At 41.1% G+C, this 19913-nt stretch overlaps 1 protein-coding gene across 2 annotated transcripts in view; it reads left to right on the top strand.

Moving 5' to 3' along the window:
* The window catches only part of igsf8 (immunoglobulin superfamily, member 8), a 58359-nt gene extending 38987 nt beyond the window's left edge, over window positions 1-19372 (top strand). The window contains exons 1-8 of one of the 2 annotated variants that reach the window (XM_084349105.1): window positions 2721-2875; window positions 3083-3245; window positions 8578-8958; window positions 10317-10778; window positions 12737-12915; window positions 13399-13651; window positions 14514-14966; window positions 16702-19372. In XM_084349105.1, coding sequence (XP_084205231.1) covers window positions 3191-3245; window positions 8578-8958; window positions 10317-10778; window positions 12737-12915; window positions 13399-13651; window positions 14514-14966; window positions 16702-16829 — 1911 coding nt within the window. In that variant the 5' untranslated portion in view covers window positions 2721-2875; window positions 3083-3190 and the 3' untranslated portion in view covers window positions 16830-19372. Of the gene's footprint in view, window positions 1-2720; window positions 2876-3082; window positions 3246-8577; window positions 8959-10316; window positions 10779-12736; window positions 12916-13398; window positions 13652-14513; window positions 14967-16701 lie in introns of those variants that run through there. The other variant, XM_084349106.1, reaches the window with a different exon arrangement.
* Window positions 19373-19913: the final 541 nt, after the last annotated feature.

The raw sequence follows: 19913 nt of genomic DNA, 5'->3' as shown, positions 1-19913 counted from the left end.
CTGCGATGACTGACGATAAATTCACATTTGTATTAATTCCCCTATTTATTGGCTTTCCCATTTAATTTGCCATTTAATGTATTAAATTGATATTTTCCTACTGTGACGTTGGTGGAAAAAGGCCTAATATTCAAGCATAAAAGCACACACACACACACACACACACACACACACACACACACACACGTACACAGCGTAAAGGCCAAAGGGTTGAAAATGTCTTTTCCATGGAGAGTCTAGAAATAACACCCTGAACTGGTGTCACATGTACACACGTGTATCACATGTCTGCAGTACAGATGAGTATGGGAAGAGGGATTATAATAAACGGAAGTACAACATAGAGCTTAATCAATATTGTAGGGAACATAGTTAACTTTGGTGGTCAGGCGCTAAGAATGGCTCCCTCTGTAATTTCTATAATTTATATTGATGTTAATAACAAGCCCGGTGAAAGAGCTGCTGACACTTGGAGCTGCCCGCTCAGACAGAAATGTATCAGTGATTACACCACGAGCCCTGTGAAAGGGGATGACTGACAGGTTAATTATTATCTGTGATGTTTCTTTTGATAGTGATTATGAAGCCAGAAACCAGCAAGCCCAGCCTGCAACAAGAATTCTTGGCCTTTATTTTGGATCTGTATTCTACAACCCAAATTACCCTTTATGAGGTAAACAACCTCCAGTCAATAGTGTCTTTTGAATGAATTGACTTGTTTTGACTGGTTTTGATGGGTTAATGACATACCGTGAAGCAAGCCCGGGAGAGTGCTGTCGTTTGTCAAATGAAAAAGCCAACTCCCATTAACATTTCATTTTTATTCATTACGACCTAAAATCATGAAGCCAAGTTTGAATTTTTATGTAGTTTTTTGGGTTTTTTTTAAAATGACTTTGCAAACTCCACTTTCCGTTCAACTTTGTTTTAATTATGTGATGGATACACATGGGAGTACAATGTAATCTTTCTCAATAGAGTTTCTATTTTAATTTCAGTTTTGACAGCACTGATGAAGTTTTAAACATGAAAATGAAATTGGGATTTAATAGTTTGGCAGATGGATACTGATTAAAGGGTTCAATTTTCAAAGTGGTCTCTTCATTTTCGACCCTCACAAAAATCCCAAACATCTGAACAAAACACTTCTCTTTAACCGCTGATGGCACGTACTGTTTTTAAGTATGATTTTCAGGTAGTTCCACTTTACTTGAGTATTTCCCTTTCATGTCACTTTATACTTCTACTTCACTATACACTTCAGAGTTAAATATAATACTTTTAACTGCACTATAGTACACTTGTCTGACATTGGTAGATAGCCTACTATCTGTTCTTAATTCCTTTGATGTGATTTTGTCTTCCAATCCTCCTTTACTGTTTTTATCCTTTTATATATTTAAATTTTTAGTTATTTTTTAACTATTCATGTTTTTCTTTTCTCTCTTCCTTTTCTATGGTTTTGCCTGTTTCATCACTTTTATTCCTTTTACTTGTAGTTAATCATATTGACTTTTTGTGTTTTTACATTTTCTATTCTGCCTTCTTGTTTTAACTTCACCTTAGACTAGACGTCCTTGTGTTCGGCTTGACTGTTGAGTGTTCATTCTGTAATATTATCTTCCTGCACTTCCCACTTTTGCTTGTTTGTCAAAGCACTTTGTAAACTCTGTTTCTAAAGGTGCTATATAGACAGGGCCGTAGCTACCATTGAGGACACTGAGGTCATGTCCTCTGTATTTTTTCTGGGTCTTTGATGTCTTGATCTTAATATCTGTCATATCATTAAAATATACATTAACATGTATAGTTAATTAAACTTCATTCATATTTATTTCACTGTCAACAAGCAATGCAATGCTTTATAAACTATTATTAGCGATTGCTTATTGGAAAGTTGTAGCTGATGTTCAGAATACTTTGTATTAATACTATGTAGTTGATTTATAAACATTATTTGGGTGGCCACTAGAGAGTTGCAAATGGGGATTTCAACCATTAACCTTTAACCCTTGGGTTGCTTAATTAAGAACCATTTCATTGTCTCTTAACAGTGAAATTACTTAACTAAATCTAACAAGCTATAAATTTACCATTTATGGTTCGAATGGTTATTATAAAGTGTTAACCATGTCAATAAGTTATTTATAGCACAGAAATAAGTTTAATAAATTTAAGTCATAATTGGCCATATTTGTTAATTATCTTCTTCTGTCGGAGTCCAATTTACATCTATTTGCAGTAACTGATATTACTTCCTAATCGATTATTGGTCCTGTCAAAATGCAGAGATTTATAGTCTTCAAAATGTTCTTGATGGATGGCTGGGGGTGGGCGGCATGACCTCAGTACTTCTAAAAATCCTGGCTACGGCCCTGTATATAAATAAAGTTTATTATATTATTTTTTCACATTGTCGTATTACTACTTTTCTTTCAGTCATTTCCCTGAGAACTTCCTCCACCACTGTCAATAATACACTACTGTAATTATAAATCATTAACCCACCTGACGAGGCCTTATGCAGGGGGCCTGTGTTTGTTTTGCTCTGGCGCCCCCTGGCGGCTTGAAGTCGACGCTTCAACCTCTTTTCAACACTCTATTATCATTGGTTCAAAATGTCACCGTCGCTGTCTTGACCAATGGCACCAGCTGACTCCTTCCCTCGGAGCCTTTTTTTTTTTGTTGCATGCACGCTCCTCCCCTTTTGCTACCACGCACACACACACACACACACACCCCTACCCCCTGTGATGCCAACCGCTCCACGGCTGGACTAGACGGCATGTCTGTCGAGGCGGTATAATCTAAAACCAAACCGGGATATTATGCAGCCGTCGATGTGTTGACTGAGATGCGACGGTGCGTGACAAAGGTGATTAAATCTGCAGCCCCGCACATTAATACCTCTGCTAATATTCCTCCGCGTCGCTCGCGAGCTGATGGCGCTCACTGTCCTGTCTGTGTGATCAGCGTGCGGCTACATTGTTGCACATCATTATTATCATTACCATCATCATTCCTCCTTTCAACCTCACGAATAATCCGATCGTGTGTGTGTGTGTGGTTTTTTCCTTTGCAGACTCTCGGTCTCCGCGGCGGGATGAACTATGATCGGCGATAAACGAGCAGAGCAACACGGAGAGAGAAATCTGAGTCACTATAATCCATCTGGACGTCGGGGGGGAAGATGAGGACCATGATGGCTTCGATGAAAACAGCATTATTCGTGTTTCTACACTGGGGTGAGTGGCAGTCCAGCCTGGTTGTACCTGTTCGCCCCGCACACAACGAATAAAAACCGCCGCCCCGCCATCTGTCACATGGATAGAGATGCATTTGCATGATTGTTTCTTCATGCTGACCGATCAGACCATTCAATTAAGCATCATTTGAAGCTTTGTTTTCATGATTTGACTGGTTATTTTTGCAGGACTCTCAGTTGTAATTGAGTACTTTTAGATTTGTGTATGACTGAAGGTAGCCTGATTGTGCCTCACTTGAGTATTTCCATTTTATGCAGCTTTTTTCTTCTCTTGCAGCCAAATTAATTTACTTTTTACTCCACTAGATTAGTCTGAGAGCTTTAGTTACTTGTAACTTTTCAGATAACAGCATTTCTTACTAGGGCTAGAGGGATCATCAGCCCTGGGGCCGATACTCAGCATTTTCCGATTATCGGTATCTGTGATTTTTCGGTCAGATTGCCGATAAAGTAAACTAATTGGGGCGCCTGATAGCTCAGTTGGTACAGCTCACGTCCTACGTACAGAGGCTCTGTCCCCCAGGGTTCCAGTCCAACCCGTGGCCCTTGGCTGCGTGTCGTCCCCCCCTCTGTCTCATCCCATTTCCTGCCACCTCTCTGAGCTGTCCTGTCAATAAAGGTCGAAAACAAAACTAATTTGAAAATGTGCTACTTTGGCTCTGATGTAGCTTTCTCACACAATGTCCCGCCCACAACATTATCTGATTGGTAACGTGTCATAATTATAAACAGTGAATAATCTGAATCTGCAAAGTAACTGCATGTATCAAATAAATGTAGTGGATAGGAAGTATAACGTAGCAGAAAATGGAAAAGTACCTCAACATTGTACTTGTTTTGTTATTACTGCAAATGATTGTTGATCCCAAATATCAGTTTTCAGTCTCCTTGATTTCCAATAATCAGCATCGGCCCTGAAACCCTCTGTTTCTTACAATTCCTGTCCTGATAAGGTGATTCTCAAATGTGATTTGTCCTGCCATTTACCCTGTCCTAATCTTATTGGATGGGACACTTATCGCTATTTCTCTCATTCCTGTCGTCTGCAACATATTATATTACCTACATTCCAAATCAAGTTATTTTAGGACCGATAAGAGTGTTAAATATCAAACAAAAACAGTGTGAGGGAAACGGGTGTCTGGCTTGTAAAATTAGTTCCTGGTGGCATCCAGGAAGTCCCAGTGTGAAGTATGTAATGGTAGTTACACAATAGTTGTTCTGTGGTGCTGAGAGAAACTGCAGATTTACTCTTTACTTTATTTGAATGCCTTTGTTGTTTTATTGTTTGGTCATTTTATGTGCTCACTACTTGTTTTATCACCTCAGCTCTGTGCCTGAAATTACACTATGTTTGAACTTTCATATCAATGAATGGTTAATTTATTTAGTTTATTTAGTTTCATCATCTGCACGTTGTTATTGTTTTTTAAATGTGCAATATGTATGAATTTTAGTTAAAAACATGCAAAAAGTGAAGTGCACTTAACAGTGTTGACATCAAAGATGTCTATGTATTGTGTTGTGGAGATTGAAGTTAGCATGCTAACAAGCTAGCAACAGTCCGTTCCTGCAACCAATGTGAAAATGTGCTCTGGTCAGTGTGGTCGTGTCACATCCTAAAGGTTTCTTGTTTCATGTTGCCACACCGAAGCATAAAATCCTCCCGTCAGCTGCGATTGAAATGGAAATTAAGTATTGAATCTTCAGTAACAAAGATGCTGAAAAGGTCAGCTTTACTTTGACTCCTGAGGAAGAATTTTTACGTTTGAAGATGATCTTTGCAGAGGGAAAACACAGCTGAGATAACCAAATAAATCCAAGGTTCTTAAGAGTTTAAAGTGTAGCAGTGCATATGTGAAAAAAGTGGTTTAAAGCCTTTTTGCGTGTCCAGATGAAGCTGCATGTAATCTGAAAAATTTCCTCCAGTGATGTGACTTGGTAGCTACGTTGCATTGTGGATAATGTAGGCACCAGGCTTTGAATAAAGCAGTCCACTGGTCTCGCGTTGTACTCCTCAGTCTCATAATGACACTTTGAAAATAAATGATTTGATAAATACAGCTGAAGCAGACATATCGCAGAAATATTTCAAAACCTGGTGTAAACACACTTTAATATGTAAAATTTGTGGACTTCCTCTTTAAAGAAGACTTTATTTTTGAGAAAAATCTAAGACAAACATCCCACACTGGCAGAAATAGATGAAGGGAATAAAGCTTTAATGTAAAACTGTGGTTTAGTATTTCTGTTAAGTGGAACTTCTTCTGTGTTTAGCCCTGAACCTCACATTTTAAACATCAAAAACATAGTTTGACCCATAAATTAAGACAGAGATGATATCAGATATCAGAATGACACTGTTTTTATCTTCCTGCTCACAATATTAATAATTAAATATCTAATAACCACACAGACAGAACCAGTCTGTGGTCCGATATGCGTCTCTTTGTGGGCTCTTGTTGAGTAAAATGGGGCTCCCGTCTTGTTGCACACAGATTTTAATCCAGACAGTATCGAGCATTGTCACAAACTGTGGTGTCCCCCAGCCCTATCAGTCCGAGCCCAATGTTAATTAGGACTTGATCCGCTTAAGCCTCCCAGTAGTCTCCCATGTCATTATCTATGGGCGTGTTGTTACGCGGCCGTGCCTCTGCCTGTGAGAAAGCTCCAGTTGTTTTTAGGTCTGACACACACACATACACACAATCACACACACAGGCGGGGAGTGCCAGAACGCACCCATCTTGTATTTCTAGTTGTTCAGGTACTTATCAGTTTAAGGTGACGGTAAAAAGGCGTGTCTTGTCTGTTGGTGCTGATCATTTGTTCAGTGTCAGTTTGTGGGCGTGTGTTTGTTTGTTGATTGTTATGTCGGGTTAATCCAAGGGGTTTTCAAACTTGGCCCTCCTGGCGGGGCATTAAGACACTGCAGGTGGGCTTGGATTATCAGGGGAAGAATATGGAGGGAAACGAAGCTGATTGAATATGATTTATGTCAGGGCTGCACAATATATCAGCATCGCAATGTGCAATAGTCACATGACAGGATATGCAGTGTCGAGTAAGGTAAATTAACTCAACCACGTCAGGCTACAACTTGCGGTTCTCATTTCCCATGACTCATTTATGAGGACGTCTGTCTAATATTGCAGAATTTAGTGTGATTTAATGGATCTTGGATACATGGCCTGCTTTGGTTGTTTGATAGATAACCCTACAAAAACAACCCCATCATGGTAGAATGATTATTTTTTCCCCAAATAGAGCTCTTCAGGTTCTTTAGAGGACATCTCAGAATTTTCTTATATGACGGAAAACCAAAATATCAAGGTATCTCCACTATCGTGCAGCCCTTATTTGTGGAGGGAAAATAAACAGTTTGCTGATGCTATCGTGCTGAACTTTAATATGGTAAATGTACAACTTGTATCCCTTTTGTTAGTTGCTTCTGCTAGCATTGTTAATGACTGATAAAAGTTGTGGTGTGCGGAGCTGTAAACTTGTTTGCGTTTTGAGATAGTGAGTTTATATCACAGCTTTTGTTACCACAATTCAAAGCTGCTGTAAGTGTTGTCGTCAATTTGGCTAACTCCCTGTCCATTTTGCAGGCAGCAAGCCTCTCCCTCCTATTTGCATCGTCACATGAACGCAGCCTGTGGATGATTTGTTTAAGCAGTTAAATGCTGCTGGACTGTGGATTTCTTTGTGAAGGACTCGGGTCAGATTTCATGACAGGCCAAAGGATGCGACTTTATGCATGTTCTCGAATGGCCCGTCTCAGTGCCTCTCTCTGCTCCGCTAACAGAGAGCAACAGTGGCTAACATTAGTTTAGAAATGGAGTCTACTGACATAAAGTAACAACTGGCTTTCAGCACGTCTCTGAGGATGCAGACCTGATGTTTGTAAAATCACCTGTGATGTTACCCTTGTAGTGCATTAGCTTTGACTGAGTTGGTATCACATGTGAATATTTTAGGCACCCTTATCATGAGAGAATAGTAACGGCATGAGGAGTTTCAGTGCCTGTGGCTGAAAGAGTTTTGGTCTGAAAGAGTTTTGGTATTCAGATAACCCAGAATGATCTGAGCCTGAAGCTATTCCAGAGAGTATCTGGGGGAAGTCAGGTACGCAGCCAGACTCTAAGTGAAATACGATGACGCTTGAACGTGGGGGCTGGCAGCTCTCGTTCCCTCAGGAGATCACACTGAATATTTTTGCACATAAGCAGAACACTGTAAAGTCTGCTGTGTTGCCAGGCTTCTGTTAAACAGTGAGGCGACGGGGTTTGAGTTTATTTCATTTTTTTTACTCAGTTTCAGTCTGATTTGCAGTTTGGAGATAAAAACTTGATATCAGTCCAAAACAATGCACTCAGTGTCATTTGGGCGTTGCTGCTGAACGCTGAAAAACATTTTATAACGGCAACATTTTTTTCTAATATTAACAACATAGTAGCTGCTCACAGTAATCCACTGACCAGTTTCAAGGAGAAGGTTCAGAAGTTCTAGTATCGGGTATCTTAACTGCCACTGGAAGACAGATTTTGGGGAGGAGATGTTGCCAAATAAGCTTTTTAGAGCTTTTAGTTAATTAATCCATTGGTGATAGAGAGAAAAAGAATCAGCAACTATTTTCACAATTGGTTAATCAAACAAAAAAGCCAAAGATGACCTTGTTTCAGCTTCCCAGTTGTGAGAATTTGCTGCCTTTCTTGCCTCATGAACAGAATATCAAGAATAGTTTTGGGGTCTTGGACTTGAGGTTGGACAGAATATGCAATTTGAAGATGTCGCTTTTGGCTTCTGGAGCTTTTAATCGACAGATTATTGGATTATTTGAGAATATCATGGACATTTTACTCTTTAATGAAAACGTCTGTTATACAGTGCCTTTTCAGTGTTAGTAGTTTTTGCCACTTTCACAGTATTGTAGGGAGACAAGACAACTAGTTCAAAGCTTACTGAAACTGAAACACTCAAGAGTAGAAACTCCTTTTAGTGAGCTGGTGATGCATATTAACCAATGTAATCAGAGAATGAGTATGAGTAAATTGTATTTCATTTAATTAATATGTGGTTATAGCAGTGGAAGCTGGCCCAGCCCTAGTGCTTTTCCCACGAAGCTATTTAATGTATTGATTCTCTGTTAGCCAGCCATCAGCTCAGAATATCGATCAGTGAGTCCATGTACCAAACATGCTGCGAGGCAACACTGTGACCCACAGAGAGTGACACTGTTACTGTTTCCAATCTTCCCTGCTCACTCATCCCTGATGTTCTCTTCCTGTCTCTGCATTTTTCTCTCACAGTGCTCCAGTACGCTGTGTGTCGCGACGTAACACTTCCCCCTGGACCCCTCTACCGCGTTGCAGGGTTCCCCCTCTCCCTGCCTTGTGCTGTGTCAGGGTACGAAGGCCCACGTACACAGGAATTTGAGTGGTTCCTGTACAGGGATGATGCCGGAGGAAGGCAGATGGGAGTGGTGTCCACCAGGGACAAGGGTTTCCCATATGCCCCGTTCCTGGCCCGGGTGAGGAACGGGGAGGTGAGGGTGGAGAGGGACTCAGGGGACAAGGTCAAGCTGGTGATCCAGAGACTCCGAGCCGAAGACCAGGGGAAGTACGAGTGCTACACACCGAGCACGGACACCACCTACCAGGGGAACTACAGCGGCTCAGTGACTGTCAAAGGTAAGATAACTTTTTTTAATATTTAAAGTTCATATAAGATTCATTAAATATTATCAGTCTAAGTACCATCACAAAAATATGAAAAGAGAAACACAATAAAAATATAAACAAGTAAACGTAACCCTGATGACTATAATATATCCAAGATGTCTGACTGAATAAAATTATCTAAAAGCACAGAAAGATCAGCATGCCTCCAGCTTCTTCCTCTTTTCCTGTTTTGTTTTTTCAACAACTAGTGCCGGGTATGAAACTTCAGTCCTTTTTTGGTAAAGATAAAAATATGCCTGTAGTTCAGAGCATTAAGATATGTCAAGTATCAGAAGCTGGCATTGAAAGTCTGGTCAGATTCATGATCTTGTTGACTTATTCTTTCATCAGATCGTACTTGTGTTAAATAAAAATCATGCCCGAGTGTATATAGTTAAGTTATTGTACGTCTGAGAACATTCAGACTTCATTTGAAATTTGAAAAAAGGGGTTTGCTAGACAATGCACTTTTAATTTGTCAGTTATTTACACGTTTAATCAATTAGTTGTTTTGTCTATAAAATGTCAGAAAATGGTGAAAAAAGACAGACCAAGGTCACGTTCTCAAATGTCTTGTTTTGTTCACAACCCACAGATATTTGGTTTACTTTCATAGAGGAAGTTAAAGTTGGTTAAAGAAACCAGAAGCTGGGATAAAAACAAACTTAAGACTTTCTTTCTCTAAAGAGTTCCAGATTGATTGAGAATCAAAATAGTTGGCGATTAATTTAATAGTTGACGAGTAATTGCTCCGTTTCAGCTCCTGTCTCTTTTAAGGAAAACAAAACTGTATTCAAGTTCTGTCATGGGAGTTTCCATCTGAGAAGATTTAATCAGCAACTCTGCACTACAGCCAGATGGACGTCATTTTTCATTGATAAATGAATCTATGTGTTTAACTGTGAGCTGTTATTCAGACTGACCGTCTGGAATTTGTACTCTGTTTTTTTCTTTCTGTTTTCCTCGAAAATCCCAAATATTTTGGCAGGTTTAAACCACCCATATGGTCACAAATTTGGTTTCTATTCATCATCTTCTTTGTGTGCCACTGAGTTCATTGTATGTTGCTGGCAGTTAGTTTTGCAGCTGTAGAGTTTATCTTCATAATAGCCAATTAATCCCCATTTCTTTGGCAAAGCTAGTGCCCAAAGTCCAGTGTGGTAAATGGAGTCACTCTCAGCAGCCTCATTCCATGATTCAGTATGCTAAACATAGAAACAGCACACAGACAATAGAAAGTAAATGTAGTATATTTTTCCTCCCATCTGGCTCCTGTAGCCTCTCAATGTAATATAATTGACCGTCTCTGTCTCTCTGTACTCCTGCAGTGATCCCTGACACACTCCAGATCAGCTATACTCGCTCACTCACCGGCCAGCCCGTGCCAGAGGGGGCCGAATTAACGCTGACATGCTCAGCCGGGATCCAATCGGAGCAGCTCACCCATCTGTCCATCATGTTTGGAAAGCGCAGCGGTGGCGATGGTTCGGGGAGCCAAGCGGGAGGGGAGGTCAGCCCGGTTAGAGAAATTATCTCCATCGACAATATGCTGGGGGTCGTCCCCGGTCGTTCCTACAAGAAGCGGTACGACGACGGAGAGATCACGCTGGAGAAAAGGAACGGGGAGGCCGGACTGGGCATGTATGTGATGAAGATGAGAGGGGTGCAGCCAGACGACACCGGCTCGTATTTCTGCGAGGCCTCGCAGTGGATTCGGGACAACGATCGATCGTGGCAGAAGATTGCGCAAAGGACGATGGAAATTGGCAACTTGACTGTTCGGCAACTAGGTCGGTGTACCCAAGAAGCTGTGCCAGTAATTTGTGCTGCCAAAACTGTGATGGCATGTGGCGAATGCCAAGGTTACACTGCGACAAGCATATTACACAAGATATCATAAAAATAAAGTTGGCTGCTTCAGTTAGACAATGCGCCCGAGATAACAAAATCAGCAGGCTTGAGTTTGGTTTCTACTTGTCAGTTCAAGACTTTTTATTCTTCCTCAGTGGCGTCAGTCGCCTGGACTTGCAGTGCTGTTGAGTGCATTGGAGTCTCTCCAGGGTTCAGACTTGATGTTTGTGTTACTTAGAGCTTAACTTAATGTCTTGCTTGCTGGCTGGCTGACTGAGCAGTTTACTGATGGATAGATATGGGGCTGATTAAATACTGGAAACACATCTGTATTTAAAGTATCGGCTTGTTTGTGAGATGTTTGTTGGATAGAGTCAGTGTGGAGGTTACTGATTAGCTGCCTGGATGGCCTGGTGAAAACCTGCTTTTTCTACCTTTCTGGATGGATGAATAGACATCTTACACTTGCAGGAGGAAATTCAATGCCAGTGCCATAAAAATATTGAAGTTTGATACCCAGCCCTATTCAGTGGCAGCCTTAGTAGAGTTGACTTAATCAAATGTCTTGTTTTAATGTGTTACACTATTTAGTTCTCATATTTGAGAACCTGAAATTATCTTTTTTTTTTTATCATTTTGCATTTTTGCCTGAGAAATAATTAAATCACGAGTTGATCAAAATAGTCACCAATCAATTTTATGTCGACTCACTAATTGCAGCTTTATCTTCTATCTGTCCGCTGTCAAACCGCCTGACTGACTGATCTTGATGCTCAGCTCTCTTGTTGATTATCCAGCTGGATTTGATGGGTCGATAGCTGGCCGGCCCTGCAGCTGGATAACCGCCCGCTGCCTTGCTGCTTGGCTCATTTTAAATTCTAAAGAGCTTGTGTAGATCTAAAGGATTAAGTAATCTTTTCTCCCACCTTGGCCTCTCGTAGCCTTCAAAGAGGATGACTGTCTCTCTGTCAGACCAATGTGCCACTACTGTCAGAACAGCATTATCAAGCAGTCCTTCCTCCATGGATAGGAAAGCTAACCTTATATAAAGTCTGTATATGTTTGCTCATAGGAAAATACTTTGATTGAATCCTCTACTGTAAGTGTTAGTACAAAGTTAACACAATTATTTTTAAATATTAGTTATTCTAACCACGCACACACACACACACATATATAATTGGTTTTATTAATGTGTTGCTGATGAGAGCTATAACAATACTAATACTACTTGTACTAAGTAGTAGGGCTAAAAGTTATTTAGGTCAAATTTTTCTTCTCCTCAGCAATAAAATTGTAGCTAAAGTTGAGGCTTTGTATCTCATCAATGCATGCATTGTTTTTCTTTCTGACACTCACTGACAAGCACTATGTAGTTCTGTCTTTTCTGGCCCTTATTGTCTCACTAATACAATGGTCTGACATGTCTCCTTTTGTTGACGTAAATAACGTGTCTTTTATCGAGCAAATCTGCGTTTAGAAAAGTTTGTGGTTAAATGAGGCTTCGCTCAAACAATAGACCTTTGTCTTTGTCTTCAAATTATGCTATATTAGTACTAACGATATGAAACCTTTTCACGTCATTTAACACATACTCATATGTGCTGTTCTTCTATTCTCTTCTGTTACGCTTTGGTTGTATCTCTGAATGCAACACAGCGAGCCTCTTTCACAGAGCAATAATTACTTTAAAAATGTGATTGTAAAAAGTCTTCTTCCATTTTAGCCTGGCCATTAAATATGTAATGTACCAGAGAAGCCATTCTAGCTTTCCCACAGATCGCTTCCTGTGAGATTGTAACTGTCACAGTCTAAGTGCATATTTGAGGCTCTCCACAAAGGAGGATTTACTTCTACATTTACTAAGCTGTCTCCCTCCACCTCTTCTGTTCCCCAGCGGAGTCTCTGAGCGTCACATCCTTGCCCAGAGGGGAGGTGACCCTGCAGGTCGGTTCTCCTCTCATCCTGGCCTGTGAGGTATTGGGGCTGCCGTCTGAGGTTAACTCGGGCCTGCTTGTTCAGTGGATGAAGAGAGGATCTGCAAGCAGCGATGTAGCTGGAACCGGGGGAGTCGAGGTACTTATTCTCACTCTGCTGACTTATTTGGACCAACATGGTTTTTATTGTGATTAGGTCATAGCTCAATGTGTGCAATTGTATATATTGCTGAGGTGTTAGTTTTGCACCTGTACAGTATAACTGAAGTATGAGTACATCTTAATCTTTAAGTCTTAGAGTCTATGAGGAGTATGGGGAAATTGAAATATTCATCAAACAAAGATAGATTGATTGTCAGTCGATTTAACTGCAGAGGTAGATGGGTAATCCATCATAGGCGCCATTAAGCCTAATTTATTTGATGATCTGATCAAGTTATATTATTATTTTATTGTCATCCAGCTCAAATGTGCACATACATTTGAAATATTTTCAGGTGTCATGCATTCAAATGCTGGACCGAACATCCAATAAATGAAATTTACATTATAAAGTATTCACAAATTCTAGAAATATCAGTTTACAAAATAACACTTACTGACACCTGCTCTTTGTGTTAAGGTGGAGGTGGCCCGGATGAGCCCAGACGGTACTGTGAGTTGGGGGGACGACCTCAGCCGGTCTAGTGGGGGCTCTATGGAGAAGGTGGCGGAGGGGAAGTACTCTCTGAAGCTGTTCTCAGCCCGGCCCTTAGACTCAGGGGTGTATCGATGTGTGGTGAGTGTGTACGCTGGAAGAGCAAACCCTGGCCCCTCTACTCCTGCAACGCTCACCCAGAGGTCCGAGGGAGTCACGGTCAACCTCAAGACCAAAGGTGAGAGGCTGTACTCATGTCTTAAGTGGTGCACAGGCTTTTATATACAGGATGTAGGTGATTCCCAACCAGGGGAGCAGAATTGTCTCGCACTTGCCGGCTAGTATGAGGAGTATGAAAGATTGGGGAGTAGCTCAACTTTGTGCCAAAGCTAGATGGATACAAAATACATGGTATATGTACAGTATATACACAATTTATTTATACATTGTAAAATAAAGTAAGTAGTAAGTAGACATTATATTTATACGTATACGGTAGAATGAACGCAGGCACTGTAGTCTGGCTGTGCAGGTCATCGTAAACATTTGTACTGATATGGTTTAATGTATTTTTTCATGATGCTTTTCTTTCTTTCAACTGTTGACTGCATTTTCCGCATAGGGGCGTCTGTATTGGTTTGGTCTACAATATGATTTAAAATTTAAAAACTTATGGCGCGCCTTGGTGGCCCGGAGGTCTGGGCTGTTGGCCATGCGGCTGAGTCTGCAGCAAGACCTCTGATGCTTGTTGGCCAAATCTCAGTTCTAGCTTTTACAACTCTCTCTAAAAGTTTCTGCTAAATTCATAAAACTCTGTGTCTGCACTTTCTGAGCAACAGTTTCACTGAAAACAGAACAAGATGGATACATGAGAAGTTTGTGTTGTGTTAACCTGGTGCTCAAACTGCCAAAAGTGAAATCTGTGGTTTGGTTTGGTCTTCCTGTTTATCAAAATGCATGTGAGTCAAACTTCCCTTATTAAGAGAAGGTTGCCCACAGATGAAAGTCACACCCTTGATCTTGTTTCTTAAACTGACTGTCACATATGTTTTGGTTGGCTTACGTGAACTCATGTTCGCATGTAACATTTACTTTCACAGATGTGCTAGTTTCAGCTGTGGCTCAGCTCCCTCGAGGCCCCCTGTTAAAAAGAGGCAGCACCATCACCCTGATCTGCAACGCCACTGTTACCACCACAGGCCCCGCCCAGGCGCAGGTGCAGTGGCTCCGGTGGCCAATCCCAGTCATCAAGAAGGGGCGGAGCTCAGATTCTGATGTCACTCTGCCAGACCCCCCTGTTGATGACACACCCAGACTGGTAGCTGCCCTCATGTACGACGGTGTTGCAGTGATCTACGCCAACAGTAGCGAGGTTAGCGTCGACCGCCTTTCTGCCGTCACCTACAGACTGAGGGTCCACACAGCAACGATGGAGGATCAGGGCATGTATGCGTGTCATGCTGAGGCATGGGGACAGGACCCACATGGAGGCTGGTACAACTCAGGGGCCAGAGCAGAGTCAAACGCAGTCACTGTGTACCTGTACGCCAGAGGTATGTTGTTTTTATTAATGATCATGGTGATGGTGGATGAAAAGTAACAGATTACAAATAGGCCCAGTTTGTTGGCTATTTTGTGCGAGGTAGTTCGCCAAGAGACCAACTTATCTTCACAGTCTCACATTTAAAATTGATATCAATTGCTCAGTTCACCTGCAGTCTGATCTATTGGCCACTGAGCAGCTCCACTGGGGCGTTTGGGGGTTAAGGGGCAAGTGCTGCTCTTTCAGCTTCCCAATCTAGATTTATCCTGGTGGTCAAGGGATCGAACAGGGGGATCGAAAAAGTTGACCTTCAATCACAGGCTGGAGGGTGGCCTGCGTTAATGTCATTCAGCAACCACTTACTTGAAATGTGCAGACACTTCTCCGGGTTAACAGTAAATTGATCGTGTCTACACCTCTCCTAGCAGATTGCAGGGCATGATTCCCCTGTAATTACATCTTAAATGTATAGATATTCACTTTATGCCACTTGTTCCCATCCGATGAAGCAGTGATTTAATATTGTGGGACCCTGAGAAAACTTGCCCTTGAGTTCAGACATTGCTTTCAAGCAGGGCTGCAGCTGACAGTTACTTTCGTTGTCGCCTGATCTGTAGATCGTTTTCTTGATCGTCTTATCTGTAATGTGAAAACGAAGTGGAAGGTGTGTGGAAGGTTTTTATTTCCCAGAGCCCAAGGTGGCTTGCAAATGTGTTGTTGTCCAAAACCTGAAGATACTGGGGGACCCAGTAGCTCAGTTGGTAGACTCTGGGCCCCATGTACAGAGGCAGTGTCCTCTCCACAGCGGCTCAGGTTTCAAATCTGACTTGTGGCCCTTTGCTGCCTGTCATCTTACCTCTCTCTCTCATCCTGTTTCCTGTCACTCTTCAGTTATCCTATCAAATAAGGCCATGAATATTAAATAAATACAAAAGATGAAACCTGTTTAATCGATTATTGAAAAAGCTGCTGATAAATTCTCTGTGAATCAATAATTGTTTCAGCTCTACTTGCCAGTCACAATAACAACTTTTTGTTGGAAGAAATATTGTCCCTGAAATAATCACACTAAGCAAGGCTATTGTCATTTTAAGACCATTTTATGCTACTGATATAATGACAACTAATAGTATAATTAGTCCACCCCTTCAAAGAGCAATTCACTTTTGACTATTAATATTCAGACATTGGAAATGGATTGTGAAATAAATATGAAAGTATCATTAATAAATACAATAAAAACACACACATCTGCCACATCTGGAAGTGGTTTGTTTGAAATGATCTTCATCTTTTTGTATTTCCATTAATTTCCAGTTTAAATGTCCCGAATGTTTCTTGTGTAAAATATGTACTGCCGTGCACTTCGACAGTGCACATTATTTTGACACACATCGTGGGTTGGCAAAGGTAGCAAGGCTAGCTGTTGACCTTTTTTCTGTTCTACATTGGTGTGGATCATCGGTGAGAGTAAATGGACTCAGTTTCCAGCACTCGATGACCGAATCACACCGGACCAAACTGCTTTTAGTTTATCCAGTAGGGCAGTCCATTAACTTGCTTTTCATCAATATGTTTGCTGCCTGAATGTTAAAAGTGCTATTTAAAAGTCCATATCTGTATTGCTATTGGCTAAAAAGTAAACACTTGCCAAATTTGAATTTTAGCCTATGATGTTGTGTTTTTCTGTTATGATGTCAGTTTACATCACGACATCCTTCTCTCTTTACTTTTTCTCTCCCCAGCTGAAGACCTCCTCCTCATCCCTTTGGTTGTCGGAGTCTCCTCTGCCTTGTTTGTGGGCATCTTCATCATCGCTACAGTAACCTGTTGCTTCATGAAGCGGCTGGCGAGGCAGCGCGCTCAAAAGTAGGCAACCGCCATCGCCGCCTGTCTGAAATCTGAATGTTCATGAGGAGGCACAAAGAGGTGACGCACAGAACACGGTGGATGAAATGGCCAAGAAATAACGTCAAGACAATATGACTGTCACCCTGTTTGATGATTTATTGTTTCGACCTACCTGTTTAACAATCAATGCCAAACGATTCTGTTTTCTATTCTCTTGTATTTTTATATCCAGCTCTTCTCTGGAAACAAACATATTTTAGTGATTGCTACATCGCACACCGGTAGGCATAATATCGTAGATTTTTGAAGCCAAGTGGGCAAAAACTAAATCTTTTTAGGGACTGTTTCCATGTTAGCATAACCCACATTTTTAATGATCCCCTTGACCCAGCTTATCATTCTGTTTAAAAACTGGAAAATGGTCGAAAAACACAGGCAAGATTTGTTGAGATAAGGTCAAAAGTAAAGGATTGACAAAAGGATTGTTTTGAGTCTGAATCTCACCGATACTTTAAAAGTATTGTTCCTGAAGAAAGGCCAAGCAAACGGCCCTCTCAGAAGTCATCTTTCTATTGTAACTGAATGTTTCTCAGATTATGTAGATCTTCCTACACTGAGTAATACTTCTATTTTCACACAAACAAAGAACATTCTGTATTTTCACAAATTGTTGATATTGTTCCAGTCGTTCTTTCCTCAAACTGCATGTTTTTCATTTATTGCAAACATCAACAAGGTCTCAATGTCTCTGCATGGTTAAGCCTCTAGCACTGCCACTGACGGTCACATGAATGCTGATGGGAGCACTTCTGCCTCCAGAAAACTTAATATGAGCGGGGCCTTTCCATCGCCTGCAGTCCGGCACCACTCTGCATGTAAACAAAGTCTGTCTGTTACTTAATAAGGAAGGCGCTGGCTGGGGACTTTCTGATGCCAAGACCAATTGAGTACCAATTCTAAACACAGGCATTCCTCGGCTGCAACGCTTCACGCCGTGGTGACTTTTCTATACGGACTTGTATAGATTGGACAAAGAGAAATGGAAGAGATAATCCATTATGCACTGAGCTAAAATATGTAAATACTGTATGGAGTTTAGCTGTTTTATTTTTCTTAATGTAAGTAAGACTATGCTGTAGCGCCATGTTAGTTTTTGGCAAAGCACCTGTGTTTAACATTCTGCAGCAGTCTGTTCTGCTCTATTGAAGCACTTGGACTTAAATGGGACTGGGACCAAAGTCCTTTGGTTTCCTTCTTTTACTTGATTTTCCTCCAACTGAACAGTCTTTTCTTTGCTGTACTTCACAGAGTACTTTTTCAGTGTTTTTTTTTTCTTTTTTATTGTGCGATGAATGGTTTCTTTTGCTCTTGTCATGTGACTGAGATAGAAAAAGGTTACTGTGAAAAAGAATCACCCGTTTGTTACACAGAGTAACACGAAAAAACTGTCACACTGTTTAAGATACTTGTCCCTGTGGTCAAAACTCCCCGAGCAGCGCAGTCATATGACCTGATGAGTCTCACTATCGTCGTCATCATGGTTATCATGTGGTTCAGGCCACGCATTTCTGCTGCCAAGACTTATTATGACTGTAGCCCCTGCTGCTAGCCCACAGAAATCTGTTGGACAGATTTACTGTGTCTGTGCACTTATAATAAGTGAAATCCATCCTCCTCTTCCTGTTGAAAATAACACTTAAGAAAAGTTTGGTCACCCGAGTGTGATCATTGAAAGCTGGAAACATGAGGAAAGGAGGAGGAGAGTTAAATGTGTTGTTATCCAGCCCGCTGCTCTCTCATGAGAGATTATTTCAGGTCATTAAATCTGTTTGCGGTGAGCTTTACTTCACAGTCTCAGTCTGTCTTTACTGTCGGTCTTTCTCCGTCTCCCGGTTGGTTTTCGATGTGAGCCTCCCTCTGAATCTGCCCGTCCTCCATAACCTGTGCTCTCTAAACCCTGATTATAAATGTTGTTCACGAACATTAGGGAATAAAATCACAGCTCTGCTTGCTTCCTGAGCCACTTTGTTCCAGATCAACTACTCAAAGCTGATTTGTTCCCCCACATAGCCACCCACCATATGATTACACACACACACACACGGACAGATGCACGTGCTCACACAGCAGCAGCAGCAGCAGCAGCAGCAGCAGCATAATGCTGGCTGGTATTTCTGATGGAAGTGAGTATCTGCGTGTTCATCTCTAATCCCTGTTTATAGCTGCCCTTCCCCCCTCTCTCTCAGCGTGTTACAGCGTCACTGTGGCTCCCATTCGATTCATTTCTCTCTGTTCCCTGAGATCTACAGCCAGCTGTTGAAAGGTGTACCACATCGCGTGCAAAGTATGAAGCTGTGCTTTTGTTTGAAGATGTATTAAACCCTTTCATGAAGGTGTTTTGTTTTGTTTGGATTGTTTACTCATGCTTTAATACCACTGTTCCTGAATGCATCTTGCTGCCATTGAAATATATTAAGGCGGGTTATTGCTCAGTTTGTTTCTTATGGTGCTTTGGCGAACCTGCCAGTTGATAAACCAATAAACCACTCTGGATTTATAATGTCACTTTCGTTTTATTTACTCCTTTATTTTCTACTGCGATGACAAAAGTCTGTTTTCAGCAGAGAACCTGAAACTGTTCATATCGGAGGCTGCTGGAGACAGCTGAGGTATTGCAGGACATTCTGCGTGGAGGGAAATAATCCAATCTGTCTGCTAGTTGAGCATATTTTCCATCTATATAGAATGAAAAAACCAAAACATTTCTTGTGGTTGCTGCAGTTTCCGTGTCGGTGCCAGCCAAGCAGGGGTTTGTATTTCATCTGAAGTTGACTCTCAGCACTTTATGTTGCAGTTTTAGAGGTACACGGTGATACATTTGTCTTATTTTGTTACAGAAGAAGACGCACAATAAAAATAATAGTACATTTTTTATGAGTCATGCCTTGTTGAGAAAGTCCTGATTAAATAACACATAAAAAAGAAAAATCTCATCCGGGATAAAAAAAACAAAAATGGCATTTTCATTTCTTTGTGAGAAAGACGGAGCTGTTAAAGCCTGATGGTTGATCATAAGTCTTGATCCATTTAAACTGGGTGCAATATA

The sequence above is a fragment of the Pagrus pagrus genome (genome assembly GCF_965226575.1).
Source record: "Pagrus pagrus genome assembly, chromosome: 3".
Lineage (NCBI taxonomy): Eukaryota > Metazoa > Chordata > Actinopteri > Spariformes > Sparidae > Pagrus > Pagrus pagrus.
This window is presented reverse-complemented; position numbering and strand designations above follow the sequence as displayed.